At 51.1% G+C, this 20764-nt stretch overlaps 1 protein-coding gene and 2 long non-coding RNA genes across 3 annotated transcripts; all 3 read left to right on the top strand.

Annotated features, from left to right (window-relative positions):
* Positions 1 to 323: 323 nt before the first annotated feature.
* Positions 324 to 1589, top strand: LOC147597934 (uncharacterized). The gene is made up of 2 exons (XR_015260997.1): positions 324 to 479; positions 612 to 1589. It is a non-coding gene; the product is annotated as an uncharacterized LOC147597934 (long non-coding RNA).
* A 1956-nt stretch (positions 1590 to 3545) lies between these two features.
* RBM15 (RNA binding motif protein 15) lies at positions 3546 to 6789 on the top strand. Its single transcript, XM_010120116.2, has one exon. It carries the CDS (start codon positions 3602 to 3604, stop codon positions 6485 to 6487), a length of 2886 nt encoding a protein of 961 aa, XP_010118418.2. The 5' UTR covers positions 3546 to 3601; the 3' UTR covers positions 6488 to 6789.
* A 40-nt stretch (positions 6790 to 6829) lies between these two features.
* LOC147597933 (uncharacterized) lies at positions 6830 to 20467 on the top strand. The gene is made up of 3 exons (XR_015260978.1): positions 6830 to 12659; positions 18523 to 18630; positions 20359 to 20467. It is a non-coding gene; the product is annotated as an uncharacterized LOC147597933 (long non-coding RNA).
* The last annotated feature ends 297 nt before the right edge of the window (positions 20468 to 20764 follow it).

Below are 20764 nucleotides of genomic sequence, written 5' to 3'. Positions count from 1 at the left end.
AAGGAGACGCACCATTAAACCCCTGGAGAAGGGGTTTTGCAGGAAACAGCAAGTTTCTTTGGATCTGCAACACCCAAGAATCCTCTGGGATGAGCGCAGCTCCACAGAGGGACCTGGATGCCCAGCTCCCACGGACACTAAATGTAATTAGACATTTATATCTAGGCCAGGGGCTCAAGGGCCATCTGGCACCTTAATTATTCATACACACATATATAAGCTCAGACAGAACGCTCTTTATCTAGCCTGGGCCTGGGGGGAGATTCCTGCTTACACCGGGTCGTTTCTCATGGCCTGACACAGCCTGCTCTTCTCCAGGGCTGGTTTCAAGTGCTGCCTTGTCTTTTTCCGGTGCCAAAACCCGCTCCAAAACCACACCAGTGCCACTGAACCGGGCGCTGCAGAGATCCTCGTCGATGGCGACTGATGTGGAGGTGGAAAAATCCAGGAAGAGAAGGGTTCCCCCTTGGAAGGAGCAGGTCAGGAGGACCAAAGTCAGATTAAATGCCCATCCCTGCGGTGATGTGGCCCAGCGCTCCCCCAAGGTGTCTTTTACGCTGTGACTCATCAGCTGAGGAATTTTAATTTCTGTGTTTCTCTCTCAACCCAAGGCACCAGGAGGAAGCGGTTAGGACCGTGGCAGATAGAAGTCTCTACACTAGCTGTTTAAAGTGATGCATTTCCTTTCAAGCCAGTGGAGCTGTGCCAGGTTTTACCAGATGTAACCTCAAAGATGAAGCTGAAATATGGCAAAATAGGCTTTTCCCCACAGTTTTATCTTGCCTAGCTAATAGGACTCCTCAGGTCCTTTGCGATGCTCGGACAGATGCCATGGGACACACAGGAGGGGAGCTGGCGGGAGGCTATCTGCATGGGATGTGGGTGCATCTGATCCAGACTGAAGTGACACTTTTTATTGTAAACTGGGATATTCTGGTTCCCAAAGCACACTGAGGGCTGGGTCTCCTTCCTCAATCAATCCCATCCCAGCCTCCAGAAACCCTTCTAGCAACCCTGGCCCTGGCAGTGAGATACTGCTGTGAAATGGTAACATCTTGACAAAATACCCATTTTTCTAGAGGGAAACAGCGCCTGAGCTTTATCCTTCTGCCGGGTCTCCCCAGGAAAGCAGCTTGACCCAGACAAGAGCAGCGGTTGCGATAAGCCCGTCTGACAGACTCCGTGTCTCGCTCCTCCACGCCGGTGATGCTGCCCCTCCCTCACATACCTTTGTATCACTTCATCTGGATGATCCGCGTCCACCTAATTGTATCTGTCTTCCATATACTTTACGATAATTATATCCACGTGAGCCGAGCTCCCCTGTCACTGCAGGTCTGTCTCCGATGCGCCTGCGAGGTTAACTCAGTGTTGGCAGATAGGAGGATCTCATTTTCAGCAGCTCGATGTATATTTCAAACACAGTTTCCATCGCTCCTAGGTCTATATTTAGCCATAAGTTATTTACCCACCGCTGAAAACCCACCCACAGTTTCAGGAGCCTCTGCGTACCGTCTCTGTCAGGAGATGATACGACGGGGAGAAATGGAGGCTAATGGACGGCTATTAAAAAATCTGATTCAATTCTCCCTTTGTTGGATTAAGACATTTCTGGGGAGAGATCTTATTTCCATGGGGTGACACAGAGACACGGGGACGTTTCACTCGGAGGCAGAGCGAGGGAACATTGTGCTTTCTGCTCTCCTCTCAAACCACTCAGGCTGTGACTATCCAGCACGGCTCGGGGGGGCCATAGCATCGCTGGGTTAAATGAAGTTCTTCCTGCTGCAGTGTGGTTGCAGTTTGTGGGGTTTTTTTTTGTCCTTGGGTACTGCTGGGTTTTGATGCATTTTGAGGGCAGTCGAGGAGAAAATGAAGGGATAATTCTCCATCGCATCCCTGGGGGTGTGAAATTAGGGTTGGGGGGCTGATTTATGGGACAGTAGGATTTAGGGGCAGCACTTCCACCGGGGATGGTGGGGTCCAGCCCTGCCACAGCCCTCTCGCCCTTTGAATCTTTCTTTTTTCCCTTGTACACTACGCACAGGCAGAGCAGGGAGGGCAAAGTGAAGCAGGATCCCCTTGAGACACACGGATCAGAGCCGCTCCTGTGCCACGGGGACTGCGTCTCCCTGACCCGGAGGCGGCAGCGGCTCCGAACCCTTGGCCTCAGAGGAAGGCCCGGGCCAAAGCTGCTCCTCCCCATCCCCAACCGCCGCTCGAGCTGCAGCTCCCCAGCGAAAGACGAGAACGCCGGCAAACGCCAAGAGGTATCAGCACGAGTGAGGTTTTCTGTGGCGCTTTAAATGGGGAATATCGTAAACTGAGGCTGTACCGGGGCAAGGGGTGCCCGTGCCAGGCGGACAGGCCCCGGCCCTGCTCTGACCGCCGCACGCTGCCGGCCCGGTGACCCGCGGGGCTCCCGCGGCGGGACGTGTTTCGGTCATTTCGCGGTGCACGCGCACACGCCCGCACGGCCACACGCACCGCGTTACAGGCGCGGGGCAGGAGAGGCACCGGTTGGAGGCCGAGCTCTCACAGCCCGCCTGAACGCTCCTCCCTTTCCCCCTCCGCCCTTCCCTCTGGCGGAGGCGAGCCCCAGCCCACCCCGGCGGCGTTGACCCCCCCGGCCGCTCGCCCGTCCCTGCAGGCTGCGGACGCGAGCGGAGACTGCAAACCCCGCCCCGCCGCCCTCCCCGCAGCCCGGCGCACTCTGAGCCCGCAACGGCGGCCGCACGGCAAACTCCGCCGGGGAACCGCCTTCTTCACCGCTCAGACCAATCAGAGTCAGAGGAAGAATGACTGATCTCCGCTTTAGCCTATCCGCAACCTATCTGACTGCACCCAATCAGATGCCCGGGGAGATTTTTCTCGCCCAGTGATAAACGAAGAGGGGAACTTGGGCGGCAGCCCGCGGTTCCTCAGGAGAGGCGTAGACTTCAGCCAATCACAAAAGAGCAGGAAACGTTACCGGTGACCAATGAGGAAAGTGGGCAGGGAAAGAGCAGCTCGCGAGAATTTGAGAGGGACGATGGGAACCCGCGTCTGGGCGAGCGGGCCAATGGGGAAAGGCGGGGCGGGGCCGCAGCAGAACCATCATAACTGGCAGCTAAGTGAGCTAATCAGAAGGAGGAAGTAAGTTCGCCCCAATGGCCAATGAGCAGGGGAAGGCCTCCCATGGTTGAACTGCTACGATTGACAGGGGACTGTATCCAATCAGAAGGCGGCGCCCTTTCTAACGACCCAATAAGCGAGCGGGGCGGGGAGGAGTGGGAGGAGCGGCTCTTCCCGCCCCCTCCTCGCGGGCGCGCGAGGCCGCCGGCGGAAGGACAGCCCGCTGAGCCAATCGAAAATGGCAGAGAAGGGGGAAACGGGCGGGCCTTCCGCCCGGCGGGGGCGAGGGGGTGGAGGTGACGCGCTCGGCGGCCAACGAGGGCGGCGGGCCGGAGCCGAGCGCCCAATGGGCGCCGAGGGGGCGGGACCCGTTACCGCCGCGGCTTCCAAGATGGCGGCGGGTGCGTGAGCGCGGCGGTCAGTCAGTCGGTGAGGCCGCCGGCGGGAGCAGGGCCCGGGGCAGGAGGGGGCCCCGCCGCCCGCCGCCATGAAGGGCAAGGAGCGTTCGCCGGCCAAAGCCAAGCGTTCGCGGGGCGGCGGGGGCGGCGAGGACTCGGCGTCCTCCTCCTCGTCGGCGCGGGGCGAGCGGGGCAGCAAGAAACCGAGCGGCTCCGGCGGCTCCAACGGCAGCGGCGGGAAAGCGGCGGCAGCGGCGGCCTCCAACGAGAGCAACAGCGGGAGCAGCCGGCGCGCTCCGCACCCGGACAAGGCCGGCCGGGCCGGCAGCCGAGAGTACGAGGCCGGGGCTGCGGCGGCGGCGGCGGGCGGCGGGGGCAGCCGGCACGGCTACGGCGGCGGCAGCGGCAAAACCGTGGAGGCGTCGCGGAGCAGCAGCAGCCGCGGCGGTGGGGGTGAGTCCCGGGCTCCGGCGGCGGCCCCGTCCTCCTCTTCTTCCGAGTCGGGCGGCGGCGGGGAGTACAAGACGCTGAAGATCAGCGAGCTGGGCTCGGTGCTGAGCGACGAGGCGGTGGAGGACGGGCTTTTCCACGAATTCAAGCGCTTCGGTGACGTGAGCGTCAAAATCAGCCGCCTCGCGCCCGGCACCGGCGCCGCTGATGAGCGCGTGGCTTTTGTCAACTTCCGTCGGCCCGAGGACGCCCGTGCTGCCAAGCATGCCCGCGGCCGCCTCGTGCTCTACGACCGCCCACTGAAAATCGAGGCCGTCTACGTCGGGGGTGGCGGAGGGAGCAGCCGGCGACGCAGCAGCCGTTCCCCGGCGCTTCTGGATAAGGAGTCTTCGTATGGCACGGTGGCTGTAGGAGTGGCAGCCGCGGCGGCAGCGGCCGTGCGGCACCCTCCAGCTGGGGCGACGCAGCGGGCCTTGTCACCTGCCGGGAGCGGCGGGGCTCTGGGTTATCGAGACTACCGGCTGCAGCAGCTCGCCCTGGGCCGCTTGCCGCCTCCGCCCCCTCTCCCCAGGGAGTTGGAGAGGGAGAGGGACTACGGGGGTTTTTACGAAGCGCGAGTGCGGCCGGCCTATGGGCTGGAACGGGTGGCCAGTGTGGCGGCTGCCGGGGGTTTTCGTGGAGGAGGTGGGGGTGCTGGAGCTGCCGGCGAGGAGGAGATCAGCCCCGAGGATGACCAGAGAGCCAACCGCACGTTGTTCCTGGGCAACCTGGACATCACCGTGAGCGAGTCAGATTTACGCCGAGCTTTTGACCGTTTTGGGGTCATCACTGAGGTGGACATCAAAAGGCCGGGGCGCGGGCAGACCAGCACGTATGGTTTTCTTAAATTTGAAAATCTGGACATGGCACACCGGGCCAAATTGGCCATGTCAGGAAAGGTGCTTCTGCGCAACCCCATCAAGATTGGGTATGGTAAAGCCACTCCGACTACCAGGCTCTGGGTGGGTGGCCTTGGGCCCTGGGTGCCCCTTGCTGCCCTGGCCAGGGAGTTTGATCGGTTTGGCACCATTCGCACTATCGATTACCGCAAAGGTGATTCCTGGGCCTATATCCAGTATGAGAGCTTGGACGCGGCACAGGCGGCGTGCACCCACATGCGTGGTTTTCCCTTGGGTGGGCCAGATCGCCGGCTTCGCGTAGACTTTGCTGACACTGAGCATCGGTACCAGCAGCCCTACCTGCAGCCTCTGCCTTTGCCACCCCCTGCTCACTATGAGCTCGTGGCAGAGGCGGCTGCTTTCGGGGCTCACCGGGGAGCCCCACCTGATCCTCTTCGGGGGGCCCGGGACAGGACGCCACCGTTACTATATAGAGACCGCGACAGAGACCTTTATCCTGAGACAGAGTGGGTGACCCCCCCACCCCCTGTACGGGATAGGAGTAATCGGGCAGCTGCCTATGACCCACTGGAAAGCCTCGAGCGCCGCCGGGATGGTTGGTCCTTGGAGCGGGACCGAGGGGAGAGGGAATTGGGCGGTAGTAGCAGGGATCAGCCTAGGAAACGGAGACTGGCGGAGGATGGCGGCCGGCACTTGGACCGCTCTCCAGACAGTGAGCGCTCTTCTTCCTCCCGGAAGCGTCACTGTTTAGCCACGACCTCTCCACCGGACCGCAGCCCCGAGCTCCTCGGAGGGAGGGAGCGTTACAGTAGTGACCCCGAGCGCTCGTCCTCCCGCTTGCTCCTCTTGGAGCGACCCTCGCCTGTCCGGGAATCACGCAGGGGTAGCCTAGAGCGGGGTCAGAACGAAAAGCGCGACCACAAGAATTCTGCCGAACGGGAGCGGAAGCATCGCGCTTCTGTGGCAGTCGCCGCGCAGGAGTGCAAAAGTCCAGCCAAAAAGGACGAGCGCGCTCCGGAAGGAGGCGGCGCAGGCTCCCGCCTCAAACCTCCTCCTCAGAAACAGCAGCAGGATGGAGCATCACAGGCCGGGGGAGCCCCCAAGCTGTGCTTGGCTTGGCAGGGGATGCTTCTGCTGAAGAACAGCAACTTCCCGTCCAATATGCACCTGCTGCAGGGGGACCTCGGTGTCGCCAGCAGCCTCCTCGTGGAGGGATCGACTGGTGGGAAAGTAGCTCAGCTCAAGATCACCCAACGTCTTCGTCTGGACCAGCCCAAGCTGGACGAGGTCAATCGTCGCATCAAAGTGGCGGGTCCCAACGGCTACGCCATCCTTTTGGCTGTGCCTGGCGCGTCAGACAACCGCTCCGCAGCCGGAGCTGGCGAGGCCGCCACCACCTCCACCCAGAGGCCACTCAGGAATCTGGTGTCCTATCTAAAGCAAAAGCAGGCTGCTGGGGTGATCAGCCTGCCTGTGGGGGGTAACAAAGACAAGGAGAACAGCGGGGTCCTGCACGCCTTTCCGCCCTGCGATTTCTCCCAGCAGTTCCTGGACTCCACGGCCAAGGCGCTGGCCAAATCAGAGGACGACTATCTGGTCATGGTCATTGTCCGTGGGGCGTCCTAAGGCCCTCGTGTTCTCTGTACCCAACCCTGCCTCCTCTTCCACACAGCCCCTCCAGCGTGTGCCAGGTGCTATGGGATACAGCCTTAGCCAGCCCTGTCGTTATTTTAAATTAGATCTTTGTTTGTAGCTGACTTTCCTGCCTGTTTATTCTGTTACTACATTTTTCTATAAAGTTAGAAGCCAGAGAGGTCGGTTAGCCGTTAGCGTGAATAGGATATTTTGAGAATCCCCTGCCAGTGGGGATAGCAGGGAGGCTAGGCCTGCTTTGATTCACAAAAAAAAAAAAAGAAAAGAGAAAAAGCAAAAAGAGGGGTGGGGAGGGAGGGGGGAAGGGAGAACAAACTCCCGTCTTCTTAATTTTGATTCGTGTCCTTTTTTCATTTCATGTATTTTAAAGCAAGTTCCATAGCTCATCCTCGATAGAGTTACGAACCAGACCAGATTTAAAGCACTCTAGTTTAAATGGAAAACCACGCACTAGCGGACTGGTGTCAGCTCGTTTTCTGAGTCCTTGAAATTCTGTGACGGCCTCAGGCCAGTGGCCCTTTGGCGCGCGGGATCCCTTCCTCAGGAGCCTGAATGGTTTCCCTTCGAGTCGCATGGCTCAAGGTTGATGTCCTTCAGGTGGCCAGCACCTGCTCTCGGGTACACTGCAGAACATTTAGTTCCTTGATTGGGTGTTTGATAACTTCATACAGCCCCTCAAAATGCATGCACTGAAAGTATGCTTTTTTACCAGGTGTATTTCTCCCGTCTCCGAGTTCTGTTGTATCCCTTATATGCACTTTGGGTTTGTAGCAGTGACCGTGTTTGGTAACTAGCTGAGGACTTTGTTACAAACCGTGAATGTCTTGTGCTTACTCTGGTATGCAGGAAACAAGGAGGTGCTTTAAGAATAACTTCAGTTCTGTTGTGGTTTTTTGTTTTTACTGCCTTTTTTTCCAAGAGTTGCAGGTACAGTGGGGTCTGGTTCCACAGTGCAAACTCTGAGCAAGTGTGCTTCTCTCCAGAGATGGTTTTAATTCTGTGATAATTTAATTACATAAAAGTTCTCATTAACATTTTACCTCTTTGTTAATAGCAAGAAACTGCTGTCTGCTAGGGACTTTTCAGGTACAGCACAGTGGGCATTACATGAGGTTTATCATTTTGTAGGCATCCGGAGTAAAGTGTTTTTAGCATCTTGGAGAGGTATGAAAAGTACTCCGAGGTGCTGAGGTTTGAGCTCTTCTTCCTGTGATTCTAGGAGGAAGCAATTTTGCTTTTTTTCAGATAACTTAGTTCATTTTCTCTTGTGCTTTTTTTCCCCACTCCTTGGGCACTTTTCTCCAGCTGTCTTGGCCGCCTTACCAATACAGGTGTTCAGGAGGGGAGAAGGGGTCTAAATCCCCGTTGTTTTGTTTAACAGCTGAAAGGATGCTGCAGCTAGCTTCTAAACGGAACTGTAAATCTGACTGTATCCATTTACAGGCCCGAAATTTGTAATCTTGCACTTAAACTCAGAATGTAGTCTTGCACTTAGCCACGTTTTCAGAGACCTGGGCAGTGTAAACGCGATGCTGCTTCACTCAGTTGATCCTCCACTATGTTCCTGGAGCAATTGATACAGGGAAAGGTTGATTTCTGTTTCAGCTTGCACAACCCAAAAATCAAGTTCAAAATGCGGAATAGTACATGAAGGAGGAAATGTCTTGAATGTATTTTATGGGCACAGTGGTTCTGGAGTGTGACTGTACTTGCTTGAGATTCACTGTCACAAAAATATGGCTTTCTGTAATACCGCTTTACTGAACCACTCGTCAGAGAGTGCTTTGGTTTGTAGTGGCTTTGATTTCCTTTATCTGGCCGGGATGAGGAGATGTAGTATCCCAAGCATCGCGGTGAACTGAGAACTTGAATGTGGCAGCGTATCTTGAAAACAAACTTTGGTTTTACAGCTGCTTTTCTTTCTAAATGGAAACGTACAAGCCTCATTTAATGCTCTTAAATGTTTGAGGGTAAAATCCAGAATCTCTGGGTTGTTGTCCTTCAGAGTGAATGTAACGGACTTAGATGGCAGAATTCAGCTGTTCATCTTACTATTAACAACGAGAGGTTTTTTTTTTAAATGACACCGATAATGCAAATAACTATGTTTTAGAGGATACAGCATATTTACCACTTATTGCAAAGAATGTTTTAATTCTCGCAGGTGTCTGTTGTGTGCCAGCAGGTCATCAACACTGCTGCTAACTCACTTGAAGTGCTGCTTGCCTTTAGAGTGAGTTTTCTTGTTGCGACATGAGTGGCTCGCAAGCACTGAGTTTTAAAGGAAAGGAACTTGAACCGCTGGGAATTCAAATCTGCCCTAAACAAAAAAAAAAAAAAAGAAGCACTAACGTTTGTGTTCAACACTTAAACTTGCTGAGAACAGTGTTTGTTATGCTGGTACGCAGTAGGCACCTGTTTTTAAAACCCGTAAAACTTGGGGTCAACATAGCTTGTCAAAGCAAACTCTGTGTGGGAACCCTTTTGGAAGGTGCATCCTAGGTGCACTTCAATTCTGTCCTTGTGAAATTAGTGGTAGTTGCACCTACCGCGGGCTTTTATGAGTCAAACCTGTGCTGCACTGGAGGGCAATAAGGAACAGGCGAGGCTGTGTTTGACTCCAGGTTTTCTGGTTGTGTTTGATGGAGTACCTGCTTCTTTAAATCTGGTTTATTTGTGGTTGCTGCTCTTGTTTTGTAAGCAAGGATTTTAACACCCTTTGAGGGTTCTTAATGTCAAAACATAGTTGATTTGCAACATTTTTTTTTGCCAGCAGTTAAGTTCACGTGCTGCCATCAAGGCTGGTACAGCTTGGTTGGCTGTGCTTCTCTCTTAGGCTCTGAAATGTGCACCGTTGGAGTAACTGTCCACTCAAAGTCGTCTTGGCCAGGGCTGAGCGCGAGAAGTCCATGTGTAATACCACTTCTGTATAGAGCAAACCAGATGTAGCAGACTGGAGCTCTCTCGTGTTTGGCGTGACGTTGCTCTAGTGAGAGCTCAGTGTTTCTCGTGTGTGCAGCCGATGTTCCTGTATTTCATCAGTTTGTTGAATTAGCCTGGAAAAAGGATGTCCTTTTCCTGAATCATTTCATAGTTGTGCTTTATGCTTTGGGGAAAGAACCTCAAATGACTCATACTTCTGTTTAAAATTCTAGTTTAGTTTAGAGATTTTTTTGTTGGTGGTGTTTTTGTTTTGTTTTGGTTTTTTTTTTTATTTGGAAACTTTATGCAACTTCCTTGGCCGCCGGCCAGTGGCTTTGTTTGCTCCCGTGTAGTGACCAGTCTGCTGCTCACTGGGACTGGGGCACGAATGCTGAGGGTATCCCCAGCTCCCGAGCTTTCAGGCTCCTGGGTTACAAATACCGAGGCATCCGTGTAAGCATCGTAGAGAACAAAGTGTGTTATGTGCCAGGCAGACAAATCTTACCACACCCCCCCTTTTTTTTTCTTTTTTTTAATTTATTTTTTTAATGAGGATGTTAAAGGATTGAAATGTTTGACAACTTGCTCAGCCCCCTGTGGAGGGCAGAGAAGAGAGTTTTAGATTTCTTGCATTGGCTGGGGAACCATCTGGTTGGTGGTAACTGAGGTGAAAGGCCTTAAGTATTAATGGGGAGGAGGAGTGAATCAAAATTGTGAAGGCAGGCTCAAAAACTCTGAGGACTCAGGGAAAATGGCTTGGAAAATCATAGTTCCTGGCTTTAAGAAAAACAGTGTTGAGGGCAGTACTCCTGGGGAGTCTGCAGTACAGCTGTTGAACAGATACAAGAGTGGAAGAAATCATTGCCATGTGACTGTAGAGCTTTTGGGGTTCTTTCCTGTTTGTCTCCCCTGTTTTCTCCCTCTCCTTTCTGCAGATAGCACCGAAGGACAGATATTCCAATGATTTGTAAACTGAATGATGAGATGGTTTTTGTGTTAGGCTTAAAGCAGACCATATGGTTCAGAAAATGGTTATTTGAATACTCAACGTCATGCAGTTTTGATTGTGTGAAAATGATGGATGAGAAATACTACTTGAACGGTAACAATTTTAAATTATATTAGGTGTGTCTTTGATTTGACCTTTTCTTTAATATTGGAGCTGTCTGCTGTTAGAATTATGCAGCAAAATGAGAACAAAAGAGAAATGTGTAACACTACATTTCAGATTTTTGTTGATAAGTTGCCTTCAGGAAATATTCTTTGAGGAAAGTCAACCGAATTAGCGATAATGCGGTTGGTTTTTCTCCTGGTTAATTATTTTGCCATGTCCCATTAACTATTACTGAAAGCTGAATAACTGTCAGTACTGTAAGCCTGGTTTAACCTTGGTCCAAAAAGAAGCCCTGCACTACTTGTTATGCATCTATACATAGAAGGTGACTTCATTTCAAGGTTTCGTGCACGCAGGTGGTATTGGTGCTTTTTGAAGTCCAAGTAGAATATTCAGAAAGGCCTTGTAGCTCTTTATGTTCATCTGTATGATGTAGGGAGAGGAAAATCTGTTGTATGCATTTGTATTGAAATAACATTTCCTTTCCTCCTGCAAGCAAAGCTGGTGGACTGCAGAAGACAACCGCATGGAATACCAAGCTCTAATGGACCTTTGGGAAGAGAAGCTGTGGCTTGTGTGGAATTTACATGGGCCTCTTGACGGAAGAAAGCTTATCTGTTTAGTATTTGTGCATTTTACTAAAATGGCAGCTTTAAAAAAAAAAAAAAAGTTGTGTATCTGCTATTGTGATGCCAATGCCCGTGTTTTAAGTGGAAAAAAAAAAATGACCTCTTTGCTTTGTGCTGTGTACACAAGATTGCTGGAAAAGTAAAAGAATACCCTTTTTATGGCTCACACAGCTTGAAAGTAGCTGTCACTCAAACATGCGCTCACAGTTGAGCTGATTTTGTTTCATTCTAAATAAATTGTTTCTTTTGAGGAAAATGGTTTTTCTGCCTGGAAGTGAATTGACGACAAACGTTTGACCCCTTTGTTTGCAGCGGAGGGGTTGCTGCTGCTGCTGCTCGATGTTTGATCTGATAGTTGTGGGTCTTGAGCAAGAAGCAGGGAGAACCGACACGTTCGTGTTGACCGGCCTGTTGTACCAAATCTGAAGAAATCTAGTTGATTGTTTTCCTGTGGCTCCCCCTTTGTTTGCAGTGAAAAAGGGGGTGACTTGCTGCTTTACTCCTCACCTTGACGAGGAAGCGGTGCTGATGCTGGCATGCAAGAAGCACCCTGCGTCTCAGAACGGTGTACAAGTCTGGGGCTTCGCTGGTTTGAAGAGCTGGAGTTCCTGAATTTTAAGTTTCTGATTTATTTTGTTCACCCAACACGTTTGCCTTTAGTTCTGATTTTTTTTTTTAATTTTGAAGAAAAAAGTTTGAAATTACTTTGAATCTTGCACGTAAACCTTTGCAGCAAATTGCCAAAAGAAAAAGAGAAATGAGTCCTTAAAAGTGTTTAAATGATGTTAATAAAACCTTTCCTGACACACGTGAGGCGCTCCTCCATCTCCAGGGGCTTTGCAGCAGTTACGGGTTTAGTGCTGAATGGATGAAGAGTTCCTGAGAGCTAGAGTTGGTAATTTAAAACCATTGCGTTGGTGTCCCAGTGCCTTATTTTGACCGGTTTTGAAGCAAATGGTTCCACACGCCTCGGATGTGCATGCACCCTGATCGCGTCCCAGGTACGGCTGCATGTTTGCTTGCAGTCGCCTCACTGTGTAGTACAGATGGTGAGAGGATAAAACAGAGGCGGCCGGAAAATGTTGTGTGCGCTGCGTTCTCCTGTACTGGGGGCTCCTGAGCTGTGGAAGGCTGTTTCAGTGCAGGAGCACAACTCCATGTTTGCCGCAGGAGACTTCGGGGCGTGTTTGACAACCGCAGACGTCAAGAGGAAGCTAACACTGCTGCATCGTTGGCTTCAGAGACCTCTCGTGTTGTGCTTGCCGGTCTCTTAGAATTAATGTGACATGCAGACGAAGACACCTTGAAATGCAAGCCTGCCCTGATTGCCTTGACATACTTTAACCTCCTGCGGATAACGAACCTGCAGCCCTGCAGGATCCTTGCTAGGCTGCAGGAGCCTTTCAACCAAAGGATGCCGTGGTTGTGCTCTGCAAGGTGTCTGTTCCTGGGGCAGAGAGCTGTGTAAATCCTGAGACAGGTAAGGAGGCTTACGAGGTTCAACTGAATTGTAATGTGAAAGAAGATTGTTTTGTTGTTTGCTTTTTTGTAGGTTTTTTTTTTTTTTTTAATTCTACAGTCTACTAACTTTTACTAATGTGTTTACTTCGGTCAATGTGCAGCTCCATCCGCTCTGGGGATAGGAGCGGAGGAATGAACTCTTTGATGTATCTTCTGTGGGTTTTTTGGGGGCTTCCCATTAATGAACACAAGGTTTCTCTCCCTACCTGGGGCAAGAAGCCATGCGGATAAAACTACAGGTTTTCAGCTTGGTGACCTAGAGCTGTTATTTTGATTTCGTGAGCTGCTTGAATTAACACTGCTTTAACCCGGAATACTGTTTATAACTTGTGTATGTTGATATGGAAAGCCAATGATTAGGCGAAGCGTTGTATGTGTTTATGGGATGCTAGTGTAAGCATTTAAATTAAGATGTTAATTGTAAATGAGAGCAATTGTAGATATTGCTGGTAATGAGGGGAGGGAAGTGGGGACACTTGTGAGATGCCTTTTCTTCCAGAAGTTAGTGTTTGTAGTTAAAGTTCATATTTCTGCAGTGTTCATGTTCTGTCGAGATGTGACCTCTGAATCTGGTATAATTTGAAGCATTGTATAAGGAGTTTGGGGCTGGTAGTGATAACGGGAGGCATGTTTGAACCTCCGATTCGGCTGGGTGGGTGATGCCAGCGGGAGATGAGTGATGTGCTAGCGTGACCCACAGAAAGGAGGTTATTTTTGACAAGCTGGCTGGCCGCTCGGGTAACCGGGCACGTGGTTCAGGGCTTGGGCGCTCTCCCACTTTTTGGGTATGCTGGTGTTACTGCAAACGGGGCCGTCGCTGGCTGTTCCAGAAGAGGTCTGCCTCTCTGACTCAGATTTCACTGTGTGTTTAACCAAGAGATTGCTCCCTGTCTCCTCTACATTGCATATTTATTCCAGAGACCTGGAGGTACCGTGGGATGTGGTGTGGGATGGTTCTCCTGTGGTTGCTTTGCAATAGCGAGTGGTTTTTGTGCTGGGTCTGCCCCTCTACCTTCTGACTTGGTTACAGCTGCCAGGTGAAGCCAGGCTTTGTTAGATGTGGTCCCTTTGAAGGGTTAAGTGCTCTATATGCATCACATTAATTTGGCTAACGAGACTTCTGGGGAAAGTGGATTTATAAAGAGAACCATTTAATTAACTGCACTGCAGTAGAAAGCGATGCAAGTGGATTAGACAGGGAACGGGTTATTTGAATTCACAAGGTTTTTTAGAATTGTGCTTTTACCAGCCACAGCTGAATTAATAAGTTTAAAACATCAGATGGCCCAGATTCTGCTCTTCGCTAATAACGAGCTTATGTTCGCCTCGTGCTGCTGGTTTACTATCAAATGGCAAATGCTCTTTGAGGATACACTCTTGCTGTCTCTCTTGGGTGTCTTGGTGCGAGTCCATCGGGCAAGGCGTCTGCAGAAAGGCTAGGGATGGAAGGGGGAAACATCTTGGGCTGATGTCTCTGTGATTCCTATTGTCCCTCCTTGGGTTACTGTCTCACAGCTGTGTGCCTGAGTTTAATTATAGCTGGCTTGAGAACTAGGGGAAGAAAACTCTTAGGGCAGAGTAAGCTGCTGGAGGGCTCGGCCAGCCGCACTCAGAGCGATGGCTTACTGGGGGCCGATTAACGAGAGCCTGCTGGTGTTCATCCTGTCTGTTGGTGTGCGGGTGGGGTTGAGGCGCTTCTAGTAGGAGCCGAGGATGTGTACGTGGTGGCACAAGGGTCTGCTGCTTTGTCGGTCCTTCGTACACTGCTCCAGGGATCAGTCTGGAGATCTTTAGCTATCTTCAGTATTTCCTGTCCCCAGATCCAGTGATAGGTCAGGCTGATGTGGAGCAAGGCATGCGGCTCAATCCAGCGCCCTGCCCTGAACTGGCAGTTTTCCCTGTAATTTCTGCCATTTGTAGCAAGTGAGCACTTAGATCCTTCAGTCTGCGTCTCCTTTCCTGTGCAAGTGCTGCATTTCAAGCCTGTAAAACTAGACATTTTGGGCGTGCCTCAGAACACATGTGAGGTGCAGAAGGATTTTGAGTTAAGGGAAGCCAGTGAGGTCTCCTGAGGGTTGCTGTTAAGTTTGTGTTGCCTTTCGAGAGGATTTGTCCTGCGGACCATGGTGGCTGCAGCCCACTTGGCCAACGGGTTGTGTTTGGTCGCTGCCTGCAGCGTCGGCAGGCTGGCCTGGGGTGCTTCGGCTCCGAACCCAGTGCCATTGCCAGCCTGGGCAGAGGGTCGGTGCAGGATGAGCTCTTGAACCACCTGAGCTGCGGTCATTGAGGCTTGTGGGGAGGGCACGGCGAGGAAGGGGACATCGTTGTTTCTCGTGCTGCTTCTCTTGGGTGGATGAGTCCAAGACTCCGTGTTTCACATCTGCCAGCCCAGCTTGTTTTCTCTTGCACTAAGGTGCATCGACATAGACATGTTCCTGGCTGTCAGATGTCTTTTAACAAGCTCCTTTGCTCCTTCTCGTCGCGTGCTGACTTGCATCCCAGCAGCACGTTGGGGCTGGGAGAGCCTGGTCCTGGATCCCCCATCCCTGCGACCGCCCTTACCTCAGCCGGCCGGGCCGTAGCTCCCGTTCCCTGCTTGACCAAAGGCTTGAGGGGTTGGAAATATTGGCGTTTTGTTAGTCACTGGGTTGTGGTAAAGACACCTTTTGCCTCTCCGAGCCAGAGTGCAATCCTTGCCGTGTCTTTGCCCACGTGAGAAATATCTGGAGGGGAAAGTTTTGCAAAGCTCAGGTGACTTAAGAGGCAAAGTCTGTATCGCTTCGGAAATGGAGACTTTGACCCGCGAGTTACTTCTGAAATTGTCCGTGGCCGTGAGCAGGAGCTCCCATCTCCTTTGCGGTTTCTGCAGTCTTGGAAGCTTTTCCATAAAAATCTCTTAGCTAAAGAGATTTCCATAATACCTCTTAGCTAAAGCTACAACTTCTAGCTTTTCAAACATCTGTTTGGTTTTGGTGGTTTTGTTTTTTTGTTTTTTTTCATTAGAGTAGCTGATAAATTCCCATCAACTTCAATGGAAATGGTTATGCTACATTTAAAGATTTTAAAAAAACCCCACCAAAATCAAAAGCCAACCAGCTCCCCATCTCCTGTGGAGGCTTTCATCTTCCTGGAAGTGAAACTTAATTCAGGCTTTGCTGAGTTTCAGCCTAACAATGCTCTGTGTGGCAGCTGCGGTGGCGGGATGTGTTCCAGGCGCGGGGGGGAACAAGCACCGCAAAAAAAAAAGCTGAGCGTTCCCGTTATCGGCGTGCGCGAGGGCAAGTAAACAGCCCAAACCGCACGTGGTGTCTGCCAAACAGGTGGGCAGGGAAGAACAGCCTGGTTTCCTGTTGCTGGAAGGCCATGTTGTCACATCCTTACCCAATTTATTTTAAATTGCTTTTTGCTTTCTTCCTGTGGGTTAAGGTAAATCAGAAACCTGAGGAGCGTTGGTAGGTGGAGCACCTCGTTTGGGTGTGTTGCGCATCGCCCCCCAAAAACCAGGCCTGTGCCTGCCACAGCCATGACAAAGCTTCTTGTTCTCCTTTAAAATCTGAATTTTGTAGATTATTTTTTTTTCCCCCTCTCCACGGCTGACGAGCGTCCTGCAGAGCTGGTGTTTCTCACGGTATCGCTGTAGGTGAGAGCCTTGCAGTGGTTTTGTGTGTCAGGCAACTGAGGCGCCAAGAAGGGGTCAACGTGAGATCCCAGGTGATGGGTTAAACCCAAAACTTCTTGCCCCTCACCCTGGCCTCCAGCCTCCGAGGGACTCCCGTTTGGCTCCCCGAGCTTCCCCAGAGCTCCTGGACATCAGAGAACGGACTGAAACGTTTCCAGCCCAGCCCTTGGAGGGGATTTTATTGCGTGATAAAGATTGTTGCTTATGCCATAAACGTCAGTGTCATATTTCTCTGTGGTTAGTGCCTGGGATGATCAGCCGTCAGTGTCTGAGAGGAGCGGTGGGAAAGTCCCAGCCTGGTTAGTGCTAGACTATTTTTTTTTTATCGAGAAGAGAGGCTGACAGTGGAGAGCGTGAGCAGGGAGAGAGGTGATGTTGTGTGCTGAGGAATGGCTAAATCCGTGTTTTAAAATCTCTGTAAATCTGTGTTTTAAAATATCTGCCCTGACTTTCAATGACGCAGAGCAGGTTTCTGCAAATACAGAACGAGGAAGGGGAACCTACAGCCGGGGCGTACAATGGCTGTATAAAATAACAATATCATTTCAGCCTGAGTTACAAACTTATTCTTGATGCATCTCCAATTGCACCGGCTTCCGTAGCTTTGATAGACCTGAGCTGAGTCTTAGCAGCTTTTTATCCCAGCTTCTGTAAAACCAGTTGGAGCGGGGATTAAGCTCCCACCATAAATCAGTCCTGCCGAAATACCTGGCACGGGCGCTGGAAGCGGGTCCCCATGGGTGATAGCGGGTGACGGGCTCTTCTGGGCAGGGCTGAGATGGCAGCGATGTCCCGGAGCTCTTGTGTTACCGCTCGCTCCTTTTTTGGCCGGAGCTCCGGCTCCTGGAGCCTGCCTCGCGGGATTATACCTGGGAATAAATCACTGGATAACGATGGAAAAGCATTTCCTCCTGTAACTCCCTGGAAGGACAGTAACCTTGCAGCCAAGTTGTTTGGATGAAACAAACCCGGAGTAACGAATCCTCAGCTGCCGCAGCACGTGCTGCGATGTCTCGTGGGAGAAGCCAAATCTGGGTTTTCTTCTTCCTTTTTGAATCTCGTGGTGCTAAAATTAATCGGGATGCAGGGTAACAGTCCCTGTCTGTCGGTACTCAAACACTTTATCTAAATGTCGTGGACACTGAAGAAAATAGGGGTTTGTTTGAAGGCGTTTGGGGGTGTTGCAGTGGGTTTCTGTTGGAGTCCAGTGAAAACTGGAGGCTGTTTCCTTCAGCTTCTCATAAAAGCCTTTTGTCACTCGGATGCTTCGCTGGCAAGCTCTGGTAGCCTGCATGTCACCGTGTCTTTTGGAGAGATCTTTAGCGTTTGGTTTTTCTTTGTTGTGTTCCTGGTGTGAGTTTTAGGAAGGTTTTCAAACCGAGGAATCTTTGGTAAAATGCTTCCAAATCTGATTTCTCATCAAATTGAAAGTGCAGTAGCACATTACCCCCAGCATAGCACACGCAAAAGATGAGCTTGGGGCCATAAAACGTTACGCCGAGTGACTTGGGACAAAGTGCTGAGTTTGTTGTTAGGTTTGTTTTTTTTTTTTTTTTATTTCTTGGAATTTAAATTGTTTTCTTAGAAAGATCTCTGGGAGGTTGTTAGCAATTTCTCTCCCGTAGAAAGTGCAGAGATGATGCTCGAGAGGTGCAGGCGGGTTGGAAAGCACGAGGGAACCCAGTGCTCTGCTGCTGGGCAGCCGCTTTCCCGGGACTGGGAGGGAGGACCGGGAGGGCACCGCATGTAAGCAAAGCCTTTCCCATGCTGAAGATCAGATGAAGCCATGCTCGTTTTCTCTACCCTGGATTCTGCCGTGGAGTAAGGGAGCAGGCGCGAGGGGGATTTGCTGCTGAGCCTGAGAGATTACAGCTCTTCAACTTGTTTGTGTCCCAGCAAACCCAGCTTTGGTGTTTATCCAGACAGCATGTGATGCTCTTTGCTCTGCACAACTGCCTTTGTGAGGTTACTTGCAAGATGACTTCAATGGGATGGAATAATCTTCCTCTGGGCAGATGTTCCCATCCTCCTTGCTGTTTGTTTCTCTAATGCGCGTTGTGTGTATTTTACGAGTAAATAAATGCCTTCAGTTCTCAGAGCTGCGAGGAGAACTGAAACAGCTGTTCTGTGCTTCCCTTCTCAGCAAAAGGTGTGAGAGGAGAGCAGCGTCCCTGACCCCCAGATGTTATCCTGGGCCTGCTCGGATGCAGAGACAAAGGCTTGAAGACTCATCCCGCCTCCCAGCCTGATGGTAGGACTGCGCAGGGCACCTGGGAGGAGTTTCCTTATTACGGGGACTGGCTTCGTCAACCTCTTTTGATAGATAAGAGGCGATGGCGGCTAGAGAGAGATTCTTGGCCTCTGCAGAATTATTTTTGGGGCAAATAAAGGCTGGTGGTGCCCATCTGTGGGGTACGATGCTGTGGGCAATGGGAGCTCCTGAGCTGTTTGCTCCTTCGCAGAAGGCAAGAGAGGCTACAAGCACTTGGGAGGCTCGTTTTTCTAAACAAGGGTAAGGAACTGGTGGCACGTGTTCCTCTGGAGAGGACAGGGGAGGACTCTCCTTAAAAACCTGGAGGTGTGGACACCGCATCCCACTCCAAGTTGTTTCTTGGTGGGAAGAGAAGTGAAAATGTCGCAGGGCTTGTGTTGAAAGGAGGATGGTGTTGAGCAGAGTGGCTTTATGCATGGGGAGAGGAAGAGACTGGAGCATGGGGATAGGTGCTATAAACTGTGGAGAGCGAGAGCAGCGGGGTGAGGATTTGGTGCGTTGGCTCTTCTTCATCCCTGCGTGGCTTTGATTGCTGGGACTCACGCTGTTAATAGTGAAAAGCGCTACTGAGCTCGAATACACGAGAGGTGCAGAATAAGGGGGGGTTTGAAGCTTCTGGATTGGAAAATCTGAAGCTGAGTGTTCCTAATACAGTGCTCCGGGTAGTCTTTAACGTGTTCAGTAGCAGAGTGATGAACTATAACATTTCAAGAGGTGAAAACTCACATTTGGCCTTGCTGCAGAAGGTCTCGGCTTAGGGCTTAGCGCAGGACTGGCCTAAGCCAAATTATACCGTACCGCTCACCCCTCTCAGACTCCCAGTGCCTTAAGCGCTGCTTAAGTAGTCGGCTTATCCTTAAACCCCGATTGCTCGGAAGATGACCCACTAGAGATCCTCTTGTGAATCCAGATACGAACGGGTGCAACCGAATTGCATACTGCATTTGATGCAGTGGTGAAGGTGTAAGAGGACAATTCCTGAAGCGCTTGCTGCCTGCGGATCCCTGCAGGAATTCAGAGAAGCTGTGAATCAGCATATGAAAAATTAACCCCTTTGTAGCACTGATGTTCCCCATCTACTGCAAATTCGAGCTGAATATTTCCCCTATTTAAGCACGCCTAGTTTCTCTGGCACTGTGTGGTTGTGTAACTGCTGAATTTGTCCCATTATCTGCGAGGGAACTTTTTTGCCTGCAGCAATGTTTTAGCTCCTTGGTGCTGCTGTGATGTTCTGTAGGTTTTTATTTATATGGACTGCTTAATTTTGTGCTTGAAATAACCCATTTGACAATTTACAGGAGTGTTTCTATAGAGGAAACAACTCTCTTGTTGGCTTAATATAAAAAAGGATAATGCCAGTGGCTGGGATGGGCGTGTGTATACGATATCCCAGATCTGTGTCATAATTTCAAATTTCAAACATCTGCTCATAATGCAAAAAATTGCAACCTCGCTACCGGAAGGAAAGTCAAAGCAGCTGTGTTACATCTTGCCCGTCCAAATTAAATCTGTAAGATGCTGGTCAGATATCGGCCCAGCATTGCTGCCTGGCTCTGGGAGCTGCCTTCACGCGTTCATCAAATCCCAGGGAATTGCTGGATGATTGGAAGGGTGGGGGGAAGGGGAGAGGGGTCTGAGAGATGGGTACGGTCTTTAAATTTGCTGTATTGTGGTACTGGCTTTAATTAGAATTGGTTTTGCTTCCAGGTCCTCTGTGCTGTGACAAATAACACCGTGCCCGGGAGGATGAGCGGCCACAGTGCAGCATCCTTCTCCAAGAAAAAGAGGTTTTTGTGGAACGGCTGGTCCCCATATCCTCGTGGAAGCTTAATCCTTATCTCTCAGTCTGTCTTTGCCTGCCTCGCTGGGGATAATTATTCATATCTGGATAGAATAAGCTAAAATCTCCTGCTGTGCTTTGGCTCCTTTGAGTCCTTGGCTGCCTCATCCCAAAAGGTGAGTCAGCTTTGCTCTCGGAGTGGCTCTGTCTCTGATACCGAGCTGTCGGACTGACCAGAGGGGGTAAATCTGAGGTACAGAACGACGCGGCTCAGGAGCGAAGTCAAAGTGAAGCCCGTGCCCAGCCAGGCTGTGGGCCTTATTTTGTCCTGTA

The sequence above is a fragment of the Chlamydotis macqueenii genome, chromosome 23 (assembly GCF_036417535.1).
Source record: "Chlamydotis macqueenii isolate bChlMac1 chromosome 23, bChlMac1.mat, whole genome shotgun sequence".
Taxonomy (NCBI): Eukaryota; Metazoa; Chordata; class Aves; order Otidiformes; family Otididae; genus Chlamydotis; species Chlamydotis macqueenii.
This window is presented reverse-complemented; position numbering and strand designations above follow the sequence as displayed.